The sequence below is a fragment of the Topomyia yanbarensis genome, chromosome 2, assembly GCF_030247195.1.
Source record: "Topomyia yanbarensis strain Yona2022 chromosome 2, ASM3024719v1, whole genome shotgun sequence".
NCBI classification, from domain to species: Eukaryota; Metazoa; Arthropoda; class Insecta; order Diptera; family Culicidae; genus Topomyia; species Topomyia yanbarensis.
Genome location: NC_080671.1, coordinates 299,777,890 through 299,795,833, shown reverse-complemented (window position 1 = coordinate 299,795,833; position 17,944 = coordinate 299,777,890). Strand labels below are relative to the sequence as shown.

The window sequence follows — 17,944 nt, the reverse complement described above, 5'->3', positions numbered from 1 at the left end:
AAAAGAGGGTATAATATAATATTCGTAAGATTTGGGGGACGGGTCATTTGTGTGTTCTTTGTATAGTAATTCACTTTATGATTTTTAGAAGGGAGATTGTAGAAAAAATAATTATTAACTAAGCGGAACATTTTACAAGCTTATTAACTAGAGATAACTAGAAAGAGTGGTTCAAGATTAAGGGGAATTAATTAGGACTATTTTAAAGTAGTGGTACTGTTGCGCATTTCTTAACGAGATTAAATATTGTTCAACTAAAACTAGAAGATAGGGGGGCACATAAATTTTGGGAAGATATTCAAGGGGAGAAGGGGGTGAAGTCATACATCTGTGTATCAGAGACATCGGAGGGTGGGTGGACAAGGCTGAAGGGGGGGGGGGGGGTGAGATATAAACTTTCAGTTTCCGGCATCACGAATTAACGGCCAGGATTACAGATTCGAATGGATTGATCAACTAACACTAGAAGATAGGGGGGCACATAAGTTTTGGGAAGATATTCAAGGGGAGAAGGGGGTGAAGACATACATCTGTGTATCAGAGACATGGAAGAGAGGGTGGACAAGACTGAACGGGGGGGGGGGATATAAACTTCAGTTTCCGGCATCAGGAATCAACGGCCAGGATTACAGATTCGAACGGATGTATCAAGTATTGGGACGCCGGGTGGTTTTCCCCGAGCCGGCAGGGGTTCCTCCAGACGATTTCGTAGTACGGCTCAGATACGGATCGGGAACACACCGCGCTGCGCGTGTGATGTTGTACTGTAGATCTCGTGTTGTTGGTTCATTCGACAGATGTTTTGTCTCGTCTTGGAGTCGTATCAAACCATCGTTGGGGTACGGTAGGCGGAAGAGGGCACTTCTGGGAATGATAAGAGAAAAGATAGGGGCATTTAAATTTGGATATTGATGGTTTTGAGGAACGTGTATATAAGGGACATGTAGAGAATATCGCGGCTTGCTAGTACATCTCGAACCGGGACATTGGGTGATCTTCCTCGGGCCCGAAGGGAATCGAATAGTTGAGATCTGGCAGAACAGTACTCGGCACATGCCCAGACAACATGTTCGATTTCGTGATAACCGTTGCCACAAGCGCAGATACCGCTATCCACGAGCCCAATACGCCGGAGATGTGCGTCCAGCGTGTAGTGATTGGACATGAGCCGAGACATCACGCGAATGAAATCCCGACCCACATCCATCCCTCTGAACCAAGGTTTCGTCGATACCTTAGGGATTATCGAATGTAGCCACCTTCCCAGTTCACCATTGCTCCATGATGTTTGCCAACTTTCGAGGGTTCTCTGATGAGTAACACTGAAAAATTCGCTGAAGCTAATTGGTCTTTCATATATGTCACCTTGCAAAGCGCCCGCCTTAGCTAAAGAGTCCGCTTCTTCATTACCTGGAATGGAGCAATGCGAGGGAACCCAAACTAAGGTAATCTTGTACGATCTTGCAGACAAAGCACGCAGGCGCTCCCAGATTTTCCCCAGAAAATATGGAATGTGCTTTCTAGGTTTCATTAAACGGAGAGCCTCGATTGAGCTGAGGCTATCCGAGACAATAAAGTAATGATCGGTGGGCAAAGTATCAATGATCCCAAGGGTATACTGAATAGCAGCAAGTTCTGCGACGTAAACTGAAGCAGGATCATTGAGTTTGAATGAGGCGGTGAGGTTTTGGTTGAATATACCGAAGCCAGTGGAGCCGTCGAGGCTTGACCCGTCGGTGTAAAACATCTTGTTGCAGTCGACTTCTCGAAATTTACTATGAAAGATGCTTGGGATCACTTGCGGGCGTATGTGATCCGGGATTCCACGAATCTCGTCTTTCATGGATGTGTCAAAGAAAACAGTTGAATCAGAAGCATGAAAGAGATTGACACGGTTGGGATAGTATGAAGAAGGATTGATATTTTGTGCCATGTAATCGAAGTACAAGGACATAAATCGGGTTTGAGAATTGAGCTCGATAAGCCTTTCGAAATTTGCAATTACTAACGGGTTCAAGATATCGCATCGGATGAGCAATCGATAGGAGAGTTCCCAAAATCGATTTTTCAGCGGAAGGACGCCCGCCAGCACTTCTAAACTCATCGTATGTGTCGAGTGCATACAACCCAAAGCAATACGCAAACAACAATATTGGATTCGCTCTAGTTTGATGAAATGTATGTTCGCAGCGGAGCGGAAACAGAAACTCCCGTACTCCATCACCGACAATATTGTTGTTTGGTACAGCCTGATCAGGTCTCCTGGGTGGGCACCCCACCATGTTCCGGCTATTGTACGGAGAAAGTTGATCCTTTGCTGGCACTTCTGTTTCAGATACCTAATGTGACATCCTCAGGTTCCTTTAGAGTCGAACCAGACCCCGAGATATTTGAAAGTTGAAACCTGAGCAATAGTTTGACCCATTAATTGAAGCTGTAGTTGCGCTGGTTCACGCTTCCTTGAAAATACGACTAGCTCAGTTTTCTCCGTGGAGAACTCGATACCTAGCTGGAGGGCCCAAGCAGACAACTTGTCCAAGGTATCTTGCAATGGTCCTTGCAGATCGACGGCTTTGGGACCTGTAATAGAGACCACACCGTCATCTGCAAGCTGCCTTAGCGTGCAGGAATTGACAAGACATTCGTCAATGTCATTCACGTAAAAGTTATAGAGAAGGGGGCTTAGACATGAGCCCTGGAGAAGACCCATGTAGCTAATTCGTGATGTCGATAAATCACCATGCGAAAAATTCATATGTTTTTCAGACAGCAAGTTTAGCAAAAAGTTGTTTAGAGTCGGTGAAAGACCATGCTGGTGCAGCTTCTCAGAAAGAATTTTGATAGAAACTGAGTCAAAAGCCCCCTTTATATCTAGGAAAACTGATGCCATCTGCTCTTTGCTAGCATAAGCCATTTGAATTTCTGTTGAGAGCAACGCAAGACAATCGTTCGTCCCTTTGCCTTTGCGGAAACCAAATTGTGTATCTGACAGTAAGCCATTTGCTTCAACCCAATTATCGAGGCGAAACAAGATCATTTTCTCGAACAACTTTCGGATACAGGACAGCATCGCAATCGGTCGATACGAGTTGTGGTCGGAGGCTGGTTTTCCTGGTTTTTGAATGGCAATGACCTTCACTTGCCTCCAGTCATGAGGGACAATATTACCCTCAAGAAACTTATTAAATAAATTCAACAAGCGTCTCTTGGCAGAGTCTGGCAGATTCTTTAACAAGTTAAATTTGATTCTGTCTGGCCCTGGGGCTTTATTGTTACATGATAAGAGAGCAAGTGAGAACTCCACCATCGAAAACGGTGTTTCGTTCGCGTTATTGTGAGGGGACGCGGCGCGGTAGATCTTCTGTGCCGGGGCGGAATCCGGACAAACCTTCTTGGCAAAATCGAATATCCAACGGTTTGAATATTCCACGCTCTCATTGGTACTGTTTCGGTTTCGTAAGCGCCGGGCCGTACTCCAAAGAGTGCTCATCGATGTTTCTCTCGTTAGTCCGTCGACGAACCGGCGCCAGTAGCTACGTTTTTTGGCTTTTATCAAACTCTTCATGCGCGTTTCCGCCATCGCGTACTGTCGGTAGCTAGCTGGCAGCCCGTCGTCCCGGAAGGTCTTATACGCAGCGGCCTTCTCCGCGTACACGTCTGAGCACTCTTTGTCCCACCATGGATTGGGAGGACGCCCGCGTGAATTCGCGTCTGGTACGCGTTTAGTCTGAGCTTGAATCGCGGTATCGAGAATCAAGCCAGCCAGGAACCCGTACTCTTCCTCCGGAGGAAGTTCTTGTGTCGATTCTACTTTTTCGGATATCGCGGACGCGTAGCTCTTCCAATCAATATTTCGTGTGAGGTCATACGAAACATTGATTGTATTCGGTGGCCCTGAACCGTTAGCAATATTAATTACGATTGGCAGATGGTCGCTGCCGTGGGGATCAGAGACTACCTTCCACATGCAATCTAACCGCAGCGATGTCGAGCAGAGGGACAGATCTAAGGCGCTCGGTCACGCTGGAGGGACAGGAATCCGTGTCATTTCACCCGTATTCAAAATAGTCATATTGAAGTTGTCGCAAAGCTCATGGAGTAGGGTAGATCGATTATCGTCATGAAGGCAACCCCATGCCGTGCCGTGGGAGTTAAAGTCACCTAAAACTAGCCTCGGTGCGGGGAGGAGTTCCGCAATATCGCAAAGCCGTCGGTGGCTAACTGAGGCTCTAGGGGGGATGTAGGTGGAAGCAATGCAAAGTTCTTTGCCTTTAATTCTGGTTTGGCAAGCGACAACTTCAATGCCTGGTGTCGAGGGGAGGTCGATCCGATTGAAAGAATAGCACTTTTTGATCCCCAAAAGTACTCCTCCGTAAGAGTCTTCTCGATCCAAGCGAATAATATTAAAATCGTGGAAGTGTAGGGTTATTTCTGAAGTGAGCCATGTCTCGCATAGGGCAAATGCATCGCATTTCAAATTATTTAGTAAGATTTTAAACGAATCGATTTTCGGGATAATGCTTCTGCAATTCCACTGTAGAACAGTGATTAAATCCTTGACCTCGTTCGATGAATTAGCCATCGAAGGATACAATCGCTGAAAGGAGGGGCCATTTCTCAGTGAACTGCATCAAGAATGTTTTTACTGCGGGGAGAAAGCTTATCAAGATACTTTTAAGGGGGTCAGAAATGTTTAACGCTGTAAGAATACGGTCCACAATGTCAGAGAAATTTATTAAGCCAGCACTGTTTTCTTTCTCTGGCTGAGATATGGGAACACTTGGGGTTTTTGATGTTCCTGGAAGTGCTGGGAACTCCTTTTCTGAGCTCAGGTTACTGAGACCGGGAGCGACTTGCTTCGGTTTTGCACCAGTACTTCCTTGAGTAGTTATTTTAGGGGGACCATGAAGAGACACCTTCTGGCCTTTACGACGAAGCTTGGAAGAGGAAATGTTCTTCCTTTTTCTACTACTTCTAGGCACAGCAGAAGATGTTCCCTCCTGGGGTTCATCACAGTCGCCTTCGTCAGTAGACAAGTTGGTAAAGATGTTCGTAGAGACAGGTGGCGTAGCTATCTTAAGCATTTCTGCAAAAGATCGCTTAGAGCGTCCCTGAAGGGAACGCTTAAGATTTTCCTCGCGCTGTTTGTACGCGGGACATGAAAGGAGATCATGTGGGTTTCCCCCACAGTAGAGGCACTTTTCGACACTCTACCACAGGAATCATCCGCATGATTCCCACCGCATTTCCCACAGCGGGCTTTATTGCTACAATGGGAGGCTGTGTGTCCCAATTGTTTGCAATTAGTACAGTTCATGACCCGCGGCACAAAGAAGCGAACAGGTAGACGAACCTTGTCAAAAAGGAGGTAATTGGGCAGGGCAGAGCCGGCGAAGGTCACCCGATAAGAGTCTGAGTTGACGTATGTTTTCTTCCCGTCAGCTGCGACTGATGCTGAATGCAAACGTTTGCATTCCAGTATCTTCACTGGCTTAAGCATGGGGTCTTTGAAACAGCCAGTCCCATATTTTAGCAGGTCCTCGCAATTCAGACTCGAATCGGAAACGACCCCACTGACTTCAACCCTGCTAGCTGGAATATACACCCTGTACTCCCTCGTAAAGGGCTCGTATCCAGCAATATCGTTTGCCTGAGTTGAACTGTTAACCACCACCCGAAGCTTATCAGGCCGAATTTTCGATATTTCTGTCACGGCCGAATACCGATCCGTCAGAACTCGAGAAATCTGCAACAGATTCAAACACTTTTTTTCTTTGGTCCGAAAGAAGATCACAAATGGCCCGGTGGCCGAGCTCGGATATACCTTGAGCCGGGGAGCCGATTTTATTTCGACGTCCATCTCACCTTGAGATGAACCGCCGTCAGGGGAAGTCATTTTTGCACGGGCCTATTGCCCAGTGCACGTTATTAAGACAACCAAGAAGGGGAAAAGGAAACTAATACTTAGCTTGTGTATGTAACGGTATCCAGACGGCTTACTAGAAGAACACTGTTTCACTTCACTGACCGGCTAACGGTACTCAGAAACAGAAACACAAAAGAAGGGAAAAAATACTGAAACCTCAACTAGGCGCAGAGTGTGTAAATAACCTTGAACGCGGATTAACACTATTTGTCGCTATAGAGTGTACGGACCGATGACAAAAGACTTCTATCTCGACTGAATGCTCGATAACGAATGAGCAGAAGACTTGTCAAATGTTGCAATCTGATTAATGAATTTTGGAAACTATTGTGACAGTGAGTTAAAATATTTGGAATAAATTTCTGAATCGAATCTCTAAGGCAAGATAAAACATATAACTTTTATCATTACGGTGCCTACTAAAAGCTGGTTTAACCATTGCAGCTATCCGTTATGATGTAATTTTCTGGTAAACCACAGAACCGAACCCATTCCGCATGAAGGTTGTAGTTTACCGGGAAGCGAAAAAAAACCAATATTTTTAAAACCGGCGGTAGTTTTATAGGTACAAAACTTCACACAGCACTTCATGATGAAAAAATTATCGACGTTGCAACTCTTCGGTAGCTGTAGTATACGAGTCAACAAAAGTTAACGCTGTGACAGTGGTGCTAGTTTGCAGAAAACCATTTTATTTAGTTGGGATAAGATAAGTACTTTTATACCCAAGGAAATGAACCAGAACTAAGACCCATCGAAAAATACAACAGGCACTACGGAAGCATCCCAAGGAGGTCAAAACTGAGGAAGACATGAAGAAAAAATGGGTTTCCGTACAGGAGAAGCTGCAGCTAGATGTTGTACAGAAACTAATGAGGGGAGTTAAGCATAATATGCGAGCGTAAGGTTGTGGTGTTGTAGTTGAATAAAATAAACATGCCAAAAACTTACTAATGGGTTATATTGCATTGTCTGAAAATTTGAAAAGAATCGGACAAACTAGGTAATTTTTTACAGCGTTTTTCCGTGGTGCAATTTGATGTGGGACATTTCGGAAGGTTTCACGACCGTAGTCAGCAAATCGAAGAAGCATACAAAGCCAACCGACCGTTTAATTCAAGGCAACTGCTGCGTTGTTAGCATGGACGAAGTGACGACCAAAGAAGCAGACTGAATGACCGTCAGGCATTGCTACAAATGCCCCCCACAATGTAAAAAAGCTCCGCGCGCAATAGTTAATTGCGCGCGAGGGAATTAATACTAGCCTATTGAAAAAATCTTTAACTTTATTTGTTGTAAATATATAAAAGGCAATGGCTCCGCATTGAATAGCGTTATATAAACGAACAATATAACAAAAATTAGGGATAGCACAATCACCAATAACTATTAAGAATAAGTGGCCAGATGGCAATAACAAAATCCTGTTCTAACATCTAAAAGTCGGGAGTGACAAGAAGTACGAAGCAATCCACTGCATGATCCTTAATATCGCATAACAATCCTCAATATCGCCTATGAATAACCTGTTCTGATTAAAAGACTGCGCCCGTTGGCTGAATCGGGTGACGGTGAATACCAAAACAGACGATTTACGACGGACCAGACGTTTACTCTGCGATATATCTTGGACAAATTTCGAAAATACGACAAGCGGACTCACCATCCGATTGTGAATTTCCAGGCAGCGTACGATTAAGTGAAACGAAACGAAAAGGGCAGATAACGATGGTTAAAAAAGAATAACCAGAGAGATATCTCACGTTAACCCATTATATCCTAGTGTATGAAATTTCATACGCAGAACTATCCATTGTTTAACGCGTATTTACTGCAGAATTTTGGCATCTAACTGCTTTATTATTGCACTAATAAGATCATTACACCTCATATTTCATTATGAAACAAGACAACTGCCATTTTCCATAATTTTGTTTACATTTTTGAAATTTGGCCCTACAGCATTTCGGCGTACCTCAAATTAGTATAAATATCAATATTTTCAAATCGCTTGGAATTTGTAGATCGGACAAGATCGGAAGAGATTTAATATTTTTTAGATAACCAGAATCTTGTTTTGTAATGTTGTTTCAGCAACATTGCCGGATCGTGCCGTATCATGTAACTTTTTTCACATTCAAATTGGGAATAAAATGTTAAAAAAAGGTTTTTTTTAAAGCTGGTCCAATATACAGCAACACTGTTTTATCAGTTATTTTTAAGCTGAGGTTATACAAATAGTTATGTTCAACTACGTTTGTTATAATATTGTCTTATTTAACACAGTCATCATCATATGAAAGCGATTTTGCTGGATACATAACAAAAAATTATTAAAAACCCCTTAAAATATCACTATTTTGCATCCATGCAAAAATTCTTTAGCAATTTTTGACATACTCTTTATTTTGCCACATTATGCAGTATGCTTTTAGGTATGTAAAAAAAATATAACTAATTTAAAAATCGAAAAAAAAATTATTTTGGTTATTGGCCAAGAATTTGTTCTAGTTACTCCTCTGTGCGGCGCTAATCTATTCCGACAATAAGTTAGCGTTGGTTTCTGATGAGGCGAAGCCGAAACGCAACACAGTATGAAATAAGGATTTGTGCCCTCCTGTACAAAGACTGGTTTTTACCAACAAATTTTCACCCTAGCGAGAAATTTTGGTTTTTACCAACTTTTTCTCCTTAGGGTGAAATATAGCATAGTGCTTTCGCATAGGCCTGCTAAGCCAAGACAAGTTTCGGTTTCACTGTGTCTCATCGGCATAAACAGAACTTCTGCTCGAACGGGACATCACGTTTGATCAGTCGTTCAATTGAAACACAAAGTGTGTTTTAGTTTTAAGGGATTTGCGTCAAGCCGGCGCTAATCTATTCCGACAATAAGTTAGTGTTGGTTTCTGATGAGGCGAAGCCGAAACGCAACACAGTATGAACTAAAAAAATACTTTTCATCCATTGTGAAATTTTTCAGCATTGCTAATTTTTAGGTTACAAATAGGCCTAAACAGTGCGTCTTAACTAAGTCGGTTGGATTGCTATTTTAAAAATGCTTTTTACTGCTGTTGTGTATTGAAAATGCTGCCTATTAGTAAGAAGCATTTGTAGAGTACTAAATATCAATTCATTAATGAATATAACTTTAAGTTGGAATTGAGTTTTGGCACACAATCGCTAAATGGGGTGAAAAACACTATTGAATACTTTACACTGACGTCACAAATGAATTCAAGTATTCATTTTTGACGGTTCGCTTGTTCTGTTTACATGGACTTAGAAAAAATCTTTGCGAATTGCTTCGAGCGAATCTAGTCGTCCACAAAAAATTTCTAAGTCCATGTAAACAGTACAAGTGAACTGTCAAGAAAAATGAGGTTAACTGTGTCCGTAAAGAACCTAATTGAGTTCTGCAAGATGACGACACGAATGAACTCTTGCTGAATGAAGTGAAGCTCATCTGTCACATTCGAACTCACGTAACTCCTATGTAAACAAACCACCGAGAATTGTCAAACGAAGTTCATTTTGTGGGGTTATGTCGGTTGGTAGGAGTCTTCGTATTATCTGCAGTTGACTGCAACGAAGCTTGAATATTTTCAATGATTACCTGAAAAAATGGAACATTCCCACTAATGCGTCAAAAACACAATTGATTGTGTTTCCGCCTAGAGCTTCTTCTCTTAAACCAAATCATAATCATATTAATAAATTTAATGGCTTGAATTTAACGTGGGCGGATCAAGCTAAATACTTGGGTTTGATTTATGATAAAAACTCACTTTTAAGGATCACATTGAAGAAATCCAAACAAAATGCAACAAATATATAAAATTTTTATACCCTCTTATAAACAGGAATTCTAGGCTCTGCCTAAAGAACAAACTATTAATTTGTAAACAAATATTTAGACCGGCAATGCTATATACAGTGCCAATCTGGGCAAGTTGTTGTGCTACTAGGAAGAAAACGCTTCGAAGGATTCAGAATAAAATTCTGAAAATGATTTTGAAGCATCCTCCCTGGTTTAGCACAAACGAGACCGGACACGCAAACATAGAAACATTAGAAATTATGACGAACAGTATTATAAGCAATTTCTGGCAAAAATGGTTGCAATCATCAATTGCAACGATTAGCTTAGAAGTTATATATATATATATATATATATATATATATATATATATATATATATATATATATATATATATATATATATATATATGTTTATATATATATATATATATATATATATATATATATATATATATATATATATATATATATATATATATATATATATATATATATATATATATATATATATATATATATATATATATATATATATATATATATATATATATATATATATATATATATATATATATATATATATATATATATATATATATATATATATATATATATATATATATATATATATATATTGGCATTGGTGAAATTGCAGATTTATTATTTTCACTTAGGGATTACAAAAAAAATAACAAATTTAAATATCAAAATGTAGATGTTTCACTGTTAGAATTCAATATTAATTCGTCAAAAGGGCGAAAGTGTTTTTTGTATACAAACTTGTTTCGCTCATTAGTCTGCTGCAGAGTGGAATTTCACGAAAAATATGCGTTAATGTAAACTTTTACCCTTCGTAGAAGTAATTTCAATTGTTTCTGCTGTATTGAAATTATAGTAAATTAAGAGAAACCATCGAAATAAAAGTTTGTTTACAAATCTTATTCGCCATTTTGCAAATTTAATATTGAATTTATAAAATAATTGAGATTATAACTTACAAAATTATTATACATACCTCTAAAAAATCTTATTGGTCATTTTTAACAAAATTTCACGTTCCTACGTTACCCCGAAATTCATGTTGTCATGTGTACCTTATTTATTTAATTTGTATTTAGTAAATAAAATTTAGACAAGCTACGTTCTTATTTGGTTTCAGGATCTCTTTCGCACTGGGTCTCAAGCAATAGACGAGGTGTTTGGTTCAAAATCAACTTAAACTGTAGTCACTGGGTGCCGGAATTAGCGAAGGTTTGTATTACACACGACGAAAACAACTTGATTGCAATGAGTTCATATTTGGCATATCGTAAAGTAGAGAGGACGAGCGAACTTTATGCAGGTCAGGATAAGACAAGAAAATAAGATTTGTTATTCCCAAGTACTATGATCAGATGAGACCTGTAAAACCTTAGGATAGCCGAAAGGCCCTTCCAACAAGGCAAACTTCTAGACGTTACCTAGGCCCTATTAGTGACAAAGTTATAGCGGCCTCTATTATGTTGCACTGAAATTCAATTTTAGTGCCATTTTCTTCAAATTCGTAAATTTATCACTTACTACTTGACGCTTGTTGGGAGCGCAAAAATTGTATTAAAAATTATTACCTTCAAAATAAAAAAATATTCTTGGAAAGGGAGTCGTAAAGATACGAGAAAACCTCATTATGAAGAATGGAGGAAAAATGAAGAGGATCGGTCGAATAGTTTTTTTTGGTGGTCGTGATCACCGAAAAACTCTTCAGAAAAACGATATCGGTTTCTATTTACCACTACTCTTGGTAGTCGATGCGCGTCCCAAAGCACTGTAACTTTCGATCTATGGCTCGGATCTTTACGAAGGGGGTAAGCTTTTTGAAAATAACAATTATTCGGCCGATATTTTGTTTATTCAGATATTTTATTTGACACGACAAGTGCGTTGAGCTTTGAGGTACCGGGGTATTTTCTTTTCAATTTCTTTAAAACTATGAATGTTACGATTTCGTATTTTCGTAAAACTAAGTTCAACAATATGAGAATTTCTTGACACTAGTGATACAAATGAAAATTTCTTTTGGCTAAGATGAATGGATTAAATTTATTTTAAACTAGAAAGACAATTTATTTTCTCTTTAATCTCAGGGAGACAGTCATTTGTAGCTAAATAATATAATAGGTGGACAGCGGAATAGTATATCAAGTGGGTTATCTGAGGGTGGATAACGCCAACAAGGAATGTAAAGCAGTCCAACTTGTATATTTACGGCATTCAAAAAATGGTAGGTCGACAACATGCAGGAGATGTCTTTGCTTGTCAATGTGTCACGAATGGAGTGTTGGATGGGCTTTCTCGGGCCAGTAGGGAATCTTCTGAATGGGACCTAGCACCACGATATTCACACGACCAAACAACGTACTTGATGTGTTGATAACCCTCGTCACAACGCAAACATTATTTTTAGTAAGCCCAAAACGAAAGAGATTAGCGTCGAATGTATAGTAATTGAACATGCATTTTGATCCCACTATAGATATGTGTAATGAAATATTCAATAATCAGGGCCGGTGAGCAACGTGAGTAGTAAAGGTAGTACTATCAACATGAAAATAATCGAGTTGGTAATTACCCACTCGAAACTATGGAACAAACCCAACATTTGAATTTTGCCATGTATGTGTCTCGGATGCACGTTTGAAATTTTCGAGGTATGACCAAGATTCCATTTGCACAAACGCGTCGCGAGTGATTTTTGTGAATGTAATGCAAGCGTATGTATAGGTAGATGGGGTAAAATACACCCCTAAGAAAATATAATCATAACTTAGATATATACCATCAATTGGGAGAATTTAATTAATGATATCATTTAGCCAACATTTTACTCTGAAATCACAATCGCTTTGCAAAATATTCAGGGACATGAAAAATATTCAATTTTTCAAAATCATTATAAATTGCTCTTTGAAAAATGGGCTGGGCAAAACGTACCTGTGCAGGGGTAAAATGCACCACAACAGCGGGGCACAATACATCAAAACAAATATCGAAATAGCTGGCTTTTAATGCAGAAGATGGCAAAAATTGCAGAATTCGAATTAACAGCCTAAGTGTACTCTACTTCACTTTGGTTATGTCTCTGACATTACCTACCCATTTTTTTCACCTCAGAAAAATCTCAACGACCTCGGCAGGAATTGAACCCAGACCAACTGGAATGAGTGGCGGTCACACTTACCACTCAACCACCGGTGCCGTCAATGAAACATTTCTCACTTTCCAATAACAAAATTCACTGTATGGAGGTATTCAATAATGTATTGATTTGGTAGTTGCAAAAATACAGGAATACGTAAATAATACTAAAATAAATTATAATTCCTCATTGAAGTATTAAGCAGGTATTGAAAAATGTCTCTTAAATACCGGCTTAATACCTCCATGAGGTATAATAATCAATTAATACCATGTTTTGGTATGAATACCAAAAAATAGTATACTCGGGCGGCTATTTTTCCTAGTTGTGTATGGGTATCAAATTTCCTGCGCTAATAAGCCCGCGTTCAAAAATAGTATCTTTGGTCATATCGACCATTTTAATCAATGCAGAATGTCCCCGAGGAAGTGGTTGAAAAATAATACACAACCAAACAAATGAAAAAGAGGGTATCACACTTCTTGATTCTACAGTTATTGTTTACTATGTAGTGGTTAAGAAAACTATCTTGCTATCATTGATACGATCCATGCAAAAATTCCTTCATTTGTGGCCAAAATCAAACATAATTCACGGTGTGTTTGGTAGAACGATTTTATTCGAAAAAAATCGGCATCGCTAAAACTTCAGCATGTGATAGAATGGGCTTTTCCCTTTCATTTGAAAGTAAAATTAAAATATTCTGTCGGGGGCTCCAGAACAACTTTTTATTTTAAAGTTTTTTTGTTTGAAAACTTAGGTTTTTCAATAAAACTGGTTCACATTTTTACCCCTAGGTAGTACTTTAGACATTTAAATATTACCAAAAGTGAGAATCTGATGGACAATTTCATTGTGTACAACTTTGTGAAAAACTACATCGCGATCTAAAATCGCCAGAGAAAGATATTAAATTTTTATTAAAGTTTCTAGATTCGTACGGGGCCTATTGGTTTGTAAAAAATGGACTGCCTTATTTTAACAGTGTGCTCATAAGAACCTGAATGCTAGCAAAGTCCCACCTTTAAGCGTAAAAACATAATTCCAGATTCCACCGTTTTATGCGCTCCAATGATATTTTAGGAGCTTGGAGATATATAGAAGAGTAGATAAAATTTGAACGAAATTAAGACTCTTTTGAAAGAGGCTGGGCAATGCAGCAAAATGAAACAGTTTTTTTTTCTCTCACAGATATATTTGTTTCTTCTTTTTTTCTTCACTCATTCTGGAGTATGCTTGATATAATCTTGAATCAACCTTTTTGCTCGTTAGCATCTTGTGGAATATATTTGGCCTAATTTTTAACTTTATATTTCATCAAACTCGATTAGATATTCAGTCATTTGATTTGATTTCGATTGAGAATCCTGATTGACAGTTTCATGAAGGATAGAAAAATAATTCGATGAGATTTATGTTCAAGTTTGTTAACTTTTGGGAATCGTTGTATATTGAACAGAAATCGCAATAGTAAATGAGAAATAAAGGTTTTGTCTATTGTACGAAGATAGCGATCTCAATATAATAGTAGATGTAGAAAGTATCACCTTTACCCGAAAGACGTGTTGCTTTTAACCCTTAAAGGCGCAAAGCAATATTTTTCAAATTTTCAGAAAATTGTCTAACAGTTTTAGTACGTTACTATGATAATTTTGAGATGGTTTTCGCAATGTTGTTTTAAAACAACATTGCGCATTTAAGGGTTAATGTCTTCAGATTCTGAACTGAACTGGCAGCTCTGTCTTCTTGATATGTTGTCTTTGCTCTTGCATAACCTTATCCTCTTCCTCTTATCCCATATTATGAGAGAAATCTTCAATAAACAGACTTGTATTATTACTTTGAGAATTTACTGAATGTATGGTCCAGCCTCAAATTGAACGCTGTAGGGGAATGTGTTCGGTTGTCGGCATACTTTTGTTTTTGGCTCACAACATTATGTACTCCAATTGAACAATATATATGAATAAGCATACCAATGGAAAGCTAGAGGCCTTAGCTAATAACTTATGAAAGAAATTAATTCATTCTGCCAACTTGATTTTTTTTTAAAATTTAGTAAAATGATAATTTTTCACCATTTTGAAAAATGTGGTCGGTTGTCGGCACTCTAAAAAAATTTACTAAAAATAAAAAAATATGAATGATAATCATCAAGATTCAAAGGAAAAAGGAAATTTATTCATTTAAACAACCAAAAAGGCATTATGAACATCATTCTTCATCATAACCACAATATGTGTATGTGAAAAACTAGTGCGAATATTACGCACTGTTAAGGCACTGACGGATCGCATTCACTGCAATTGAGTTAGTTTCAGGCAGTCCATTTTTTACCAAAGCTTCAGACAGATCAAATAGAGGTCAGCCAAATGAGGGGGGCTACAGGGTTAAAATCCTACCCCCCCCCCCCCCCCCCACACACACGCCAAATTGTCTGGTCGTGACAATCTGGTATATACAGTACTACCTAGCGGTGAAAACACGACCAGGTGGGCTTTCTTCATGTAAGTGTAAAACACTGAACCGGAAGTCGCCTTTCTGATTTTCAGAATGGTGCCAAAGATCGATCTCTGATATCTATTCGCAAAGCCCGTTCCAAAATACCCATATTGATTAGGTTATTGAGAGTATTTGCCATGGGGTGCCGACAACTTAATTTAGTAACCTTTTTGCAAACCGATCAAAAAAAATTGTGGCGAACATTTCGGTGCCATTCAATGCTGAATCACAAAATAGAATAAACTCACGTCGTAAATATTTAATGCGTACACTTTTTCGATCGATTTACTTCTTTCTATAACACTAAGCAAATCATCAAAAAAAACTTTTAAGTAGAGTTTCACTTGTTCAAAAAATATATTGGTTGTAGAACAGAACATTCGAGTCTGTTTGCTTCAGCAATCGGCACATAAAGATCGTGCTAATATATAACACACAAATAATATTTATCAGAATGTCCATGTCTGGTTTCTATCAAAAGCTACATAGGGTTGCCGACAACCGACCAGTGCCGGCAACCGAACACTTTCCCCTACAAAAACTAATATATTGATGGATTTTTTTGTTTTAGTGTTTCGGATTCTCCTCGTCAGTAACTAGCACCATCTGGGTGTATCTGAACTAGTACCCAAATTAGCACTAGCTAGACACTAAATTCCAAAAAGTCACACGTCTTGCGTGAACACTAAACCACTGGCTTATACTTGGGAGTTTTGCATAATTCCAGGCGTTTGGTACTTATACCAAAAGACAGTTTCCGTTCATATTCCTCGTCGGCAAACAGAACCTCTGTGCTTACTATCGAGACATCACTGGGTACTAGTTCAGATACATAGTCTAACTGGACACCCAGATGGTGCTAGTTACTGACGAGGAGAATCCGAAACACTAAAACAAAAAAAACCATCGATACATTAGTTTTTGTAGGGGAAAGTGTTCGGTTGCCGGCACTGGTCGGTTGTCGGCACCCCTATGTAGCTTTTGATAGAAACCAGACATGGACATTCTGATAAATATTATTTGTGTGTTATATATTAGCACGATCTTTATGTGCCGATTGCTGAAGCAAACAGACTCGAATATTCTGTTCTACAACCAATATATTTTTTGAACAAGTGAAACTCTACTTAAAAGTTTTTTTTTGATGATTTGCTTAGTGTTATAGAAAGAAGTAAATCGATCGAAAAAGTGTACGCATTAAATATTTACGACGTGAGTTTATTCTATTTTGTGATTCAGCATTGAATGGCACCGAAATGTTCGCCACAATTTTTTTTGATCGGTTTGCAAAAAGGTTACTAAATTAAGTTGTCGGCACCCCATGGCAAATACTCTCAATAACCTAATCAATATGCGTATTTTGGAACGGGCTTTGCGAATAGATATCAGAGATCGATCTTTGGCACCATTCTGAAAATCAGAAAGGCGACTTCCGGTTCAGTGTTTTACACTTACATGAAGAAAGCCCACCTGGTCGTGTTTTCACCGCTAGGTAGTACTGTATATACCAGATTGTCACGACCAGACAATTTGGCGTGTGTGTGGGGGGGGGGGGGGTAGGATTTTAACCCTGTAGCCCCCCTCATTTGGCTGACCTCTATTTGATCTGTCTGAAGCTTTGGTAAAAAATGGACTGCCTGAAACTAACTCAATTGCAGTGAATGCGATCCGTCAGTGCCTTAACAGTGCGTAATATTCGCACTAGTTTTTCACATACACATATTGTGGTTATGATGAAGAATGATGTTCATAATGCCTTTTTGGTTGTTTAAATGAATAAATTTCCTTTTTCCTTTGAATCTTGATGATTATCATTCATATTTTTTTATTTTTAGTAAATTTTTTTAGGGTGCCGACAACCGACCACATTTTTCAAAATGGTGAAAAATTATCATTTTACTAAATTTAAAAAAAAATTCAAGTTGGCAGAATGAATTAATTTCTTTCATAAGTTATTAGCTAAGGCCTCTAGCTTTCCATTGGTATGCTTATTCATATATATTGTTCAATTGGAGTACATAATGTTGTGAGCCAAAAACAAAAGTATGCCGACAACCGAACACATTCCCCTACAGCGTTCAATTTGAGGCTGGACCATACATTCAGTAAATTCTCAAAGTAATAATACAAGTCTGTTTATTGAAGATTTCTCTCATAATATGGGATAAGAGGAAGAGGATAAGGTTATGCAAGAGCAAAGACAACATATCAAGAAGACAGAGCTGCCAGTTCAGTTCAGAATCTGAAGACATTAACCCTTAAATGCGCAATGTTGTTTTAAAACAACATTGCGAAAACCATCTCAAAATTATCATAGTAACGTACTAAAACTGTTAGACAATTTTCTGAAAATTTGAAAAATATTGCTTTGCGCCTTTAAGGGTTAAAAGCAACACGTCTTTCGGGTAAAGGTGATACTTTCTACATCTACTATTATATTGAGATCGCTATCTTCGTACAATAGACAAAACCTTTATTTCTCATTTACTATTGCGATTTCTGTTCAATATACAACGATTCCC

General features: G+C 38.6%; 1 protein-coding gene across 7 annotated transcripts in view; it reads left to right on the top strand.

Moving 5' to 3' along the window:
* LOC131683352 (uncharacterized) overlaps positions 1-17,944 on the top strand; it is a 126,482-nt gene that overhangs the window by 5,477 nt on the left and 103,061 nt on the right. For 6 of the 7 annotated variants that reach the window (XR_009304513.1, XM_058965242.1, XM_058965241.1 and 3 more), the window contains one exon: positions 10,905-10,996. The exons of the other annotated variant lie outside the window; for it this stretch is intronic. Coding sequence is in view for 5 of the 6 variants with exons in the window: in XM_058965242.1 (XP_058821225.1) it covers positions 10,905-10,996 (92 nt within the window). In the remaining variant the exon portion in view is untranslated. The remainder of the gene's footprint in view (positions 1-10,904; positions 10,997-17,944) is intronic. 7 annotated transcript variants of the gene reach the window in all.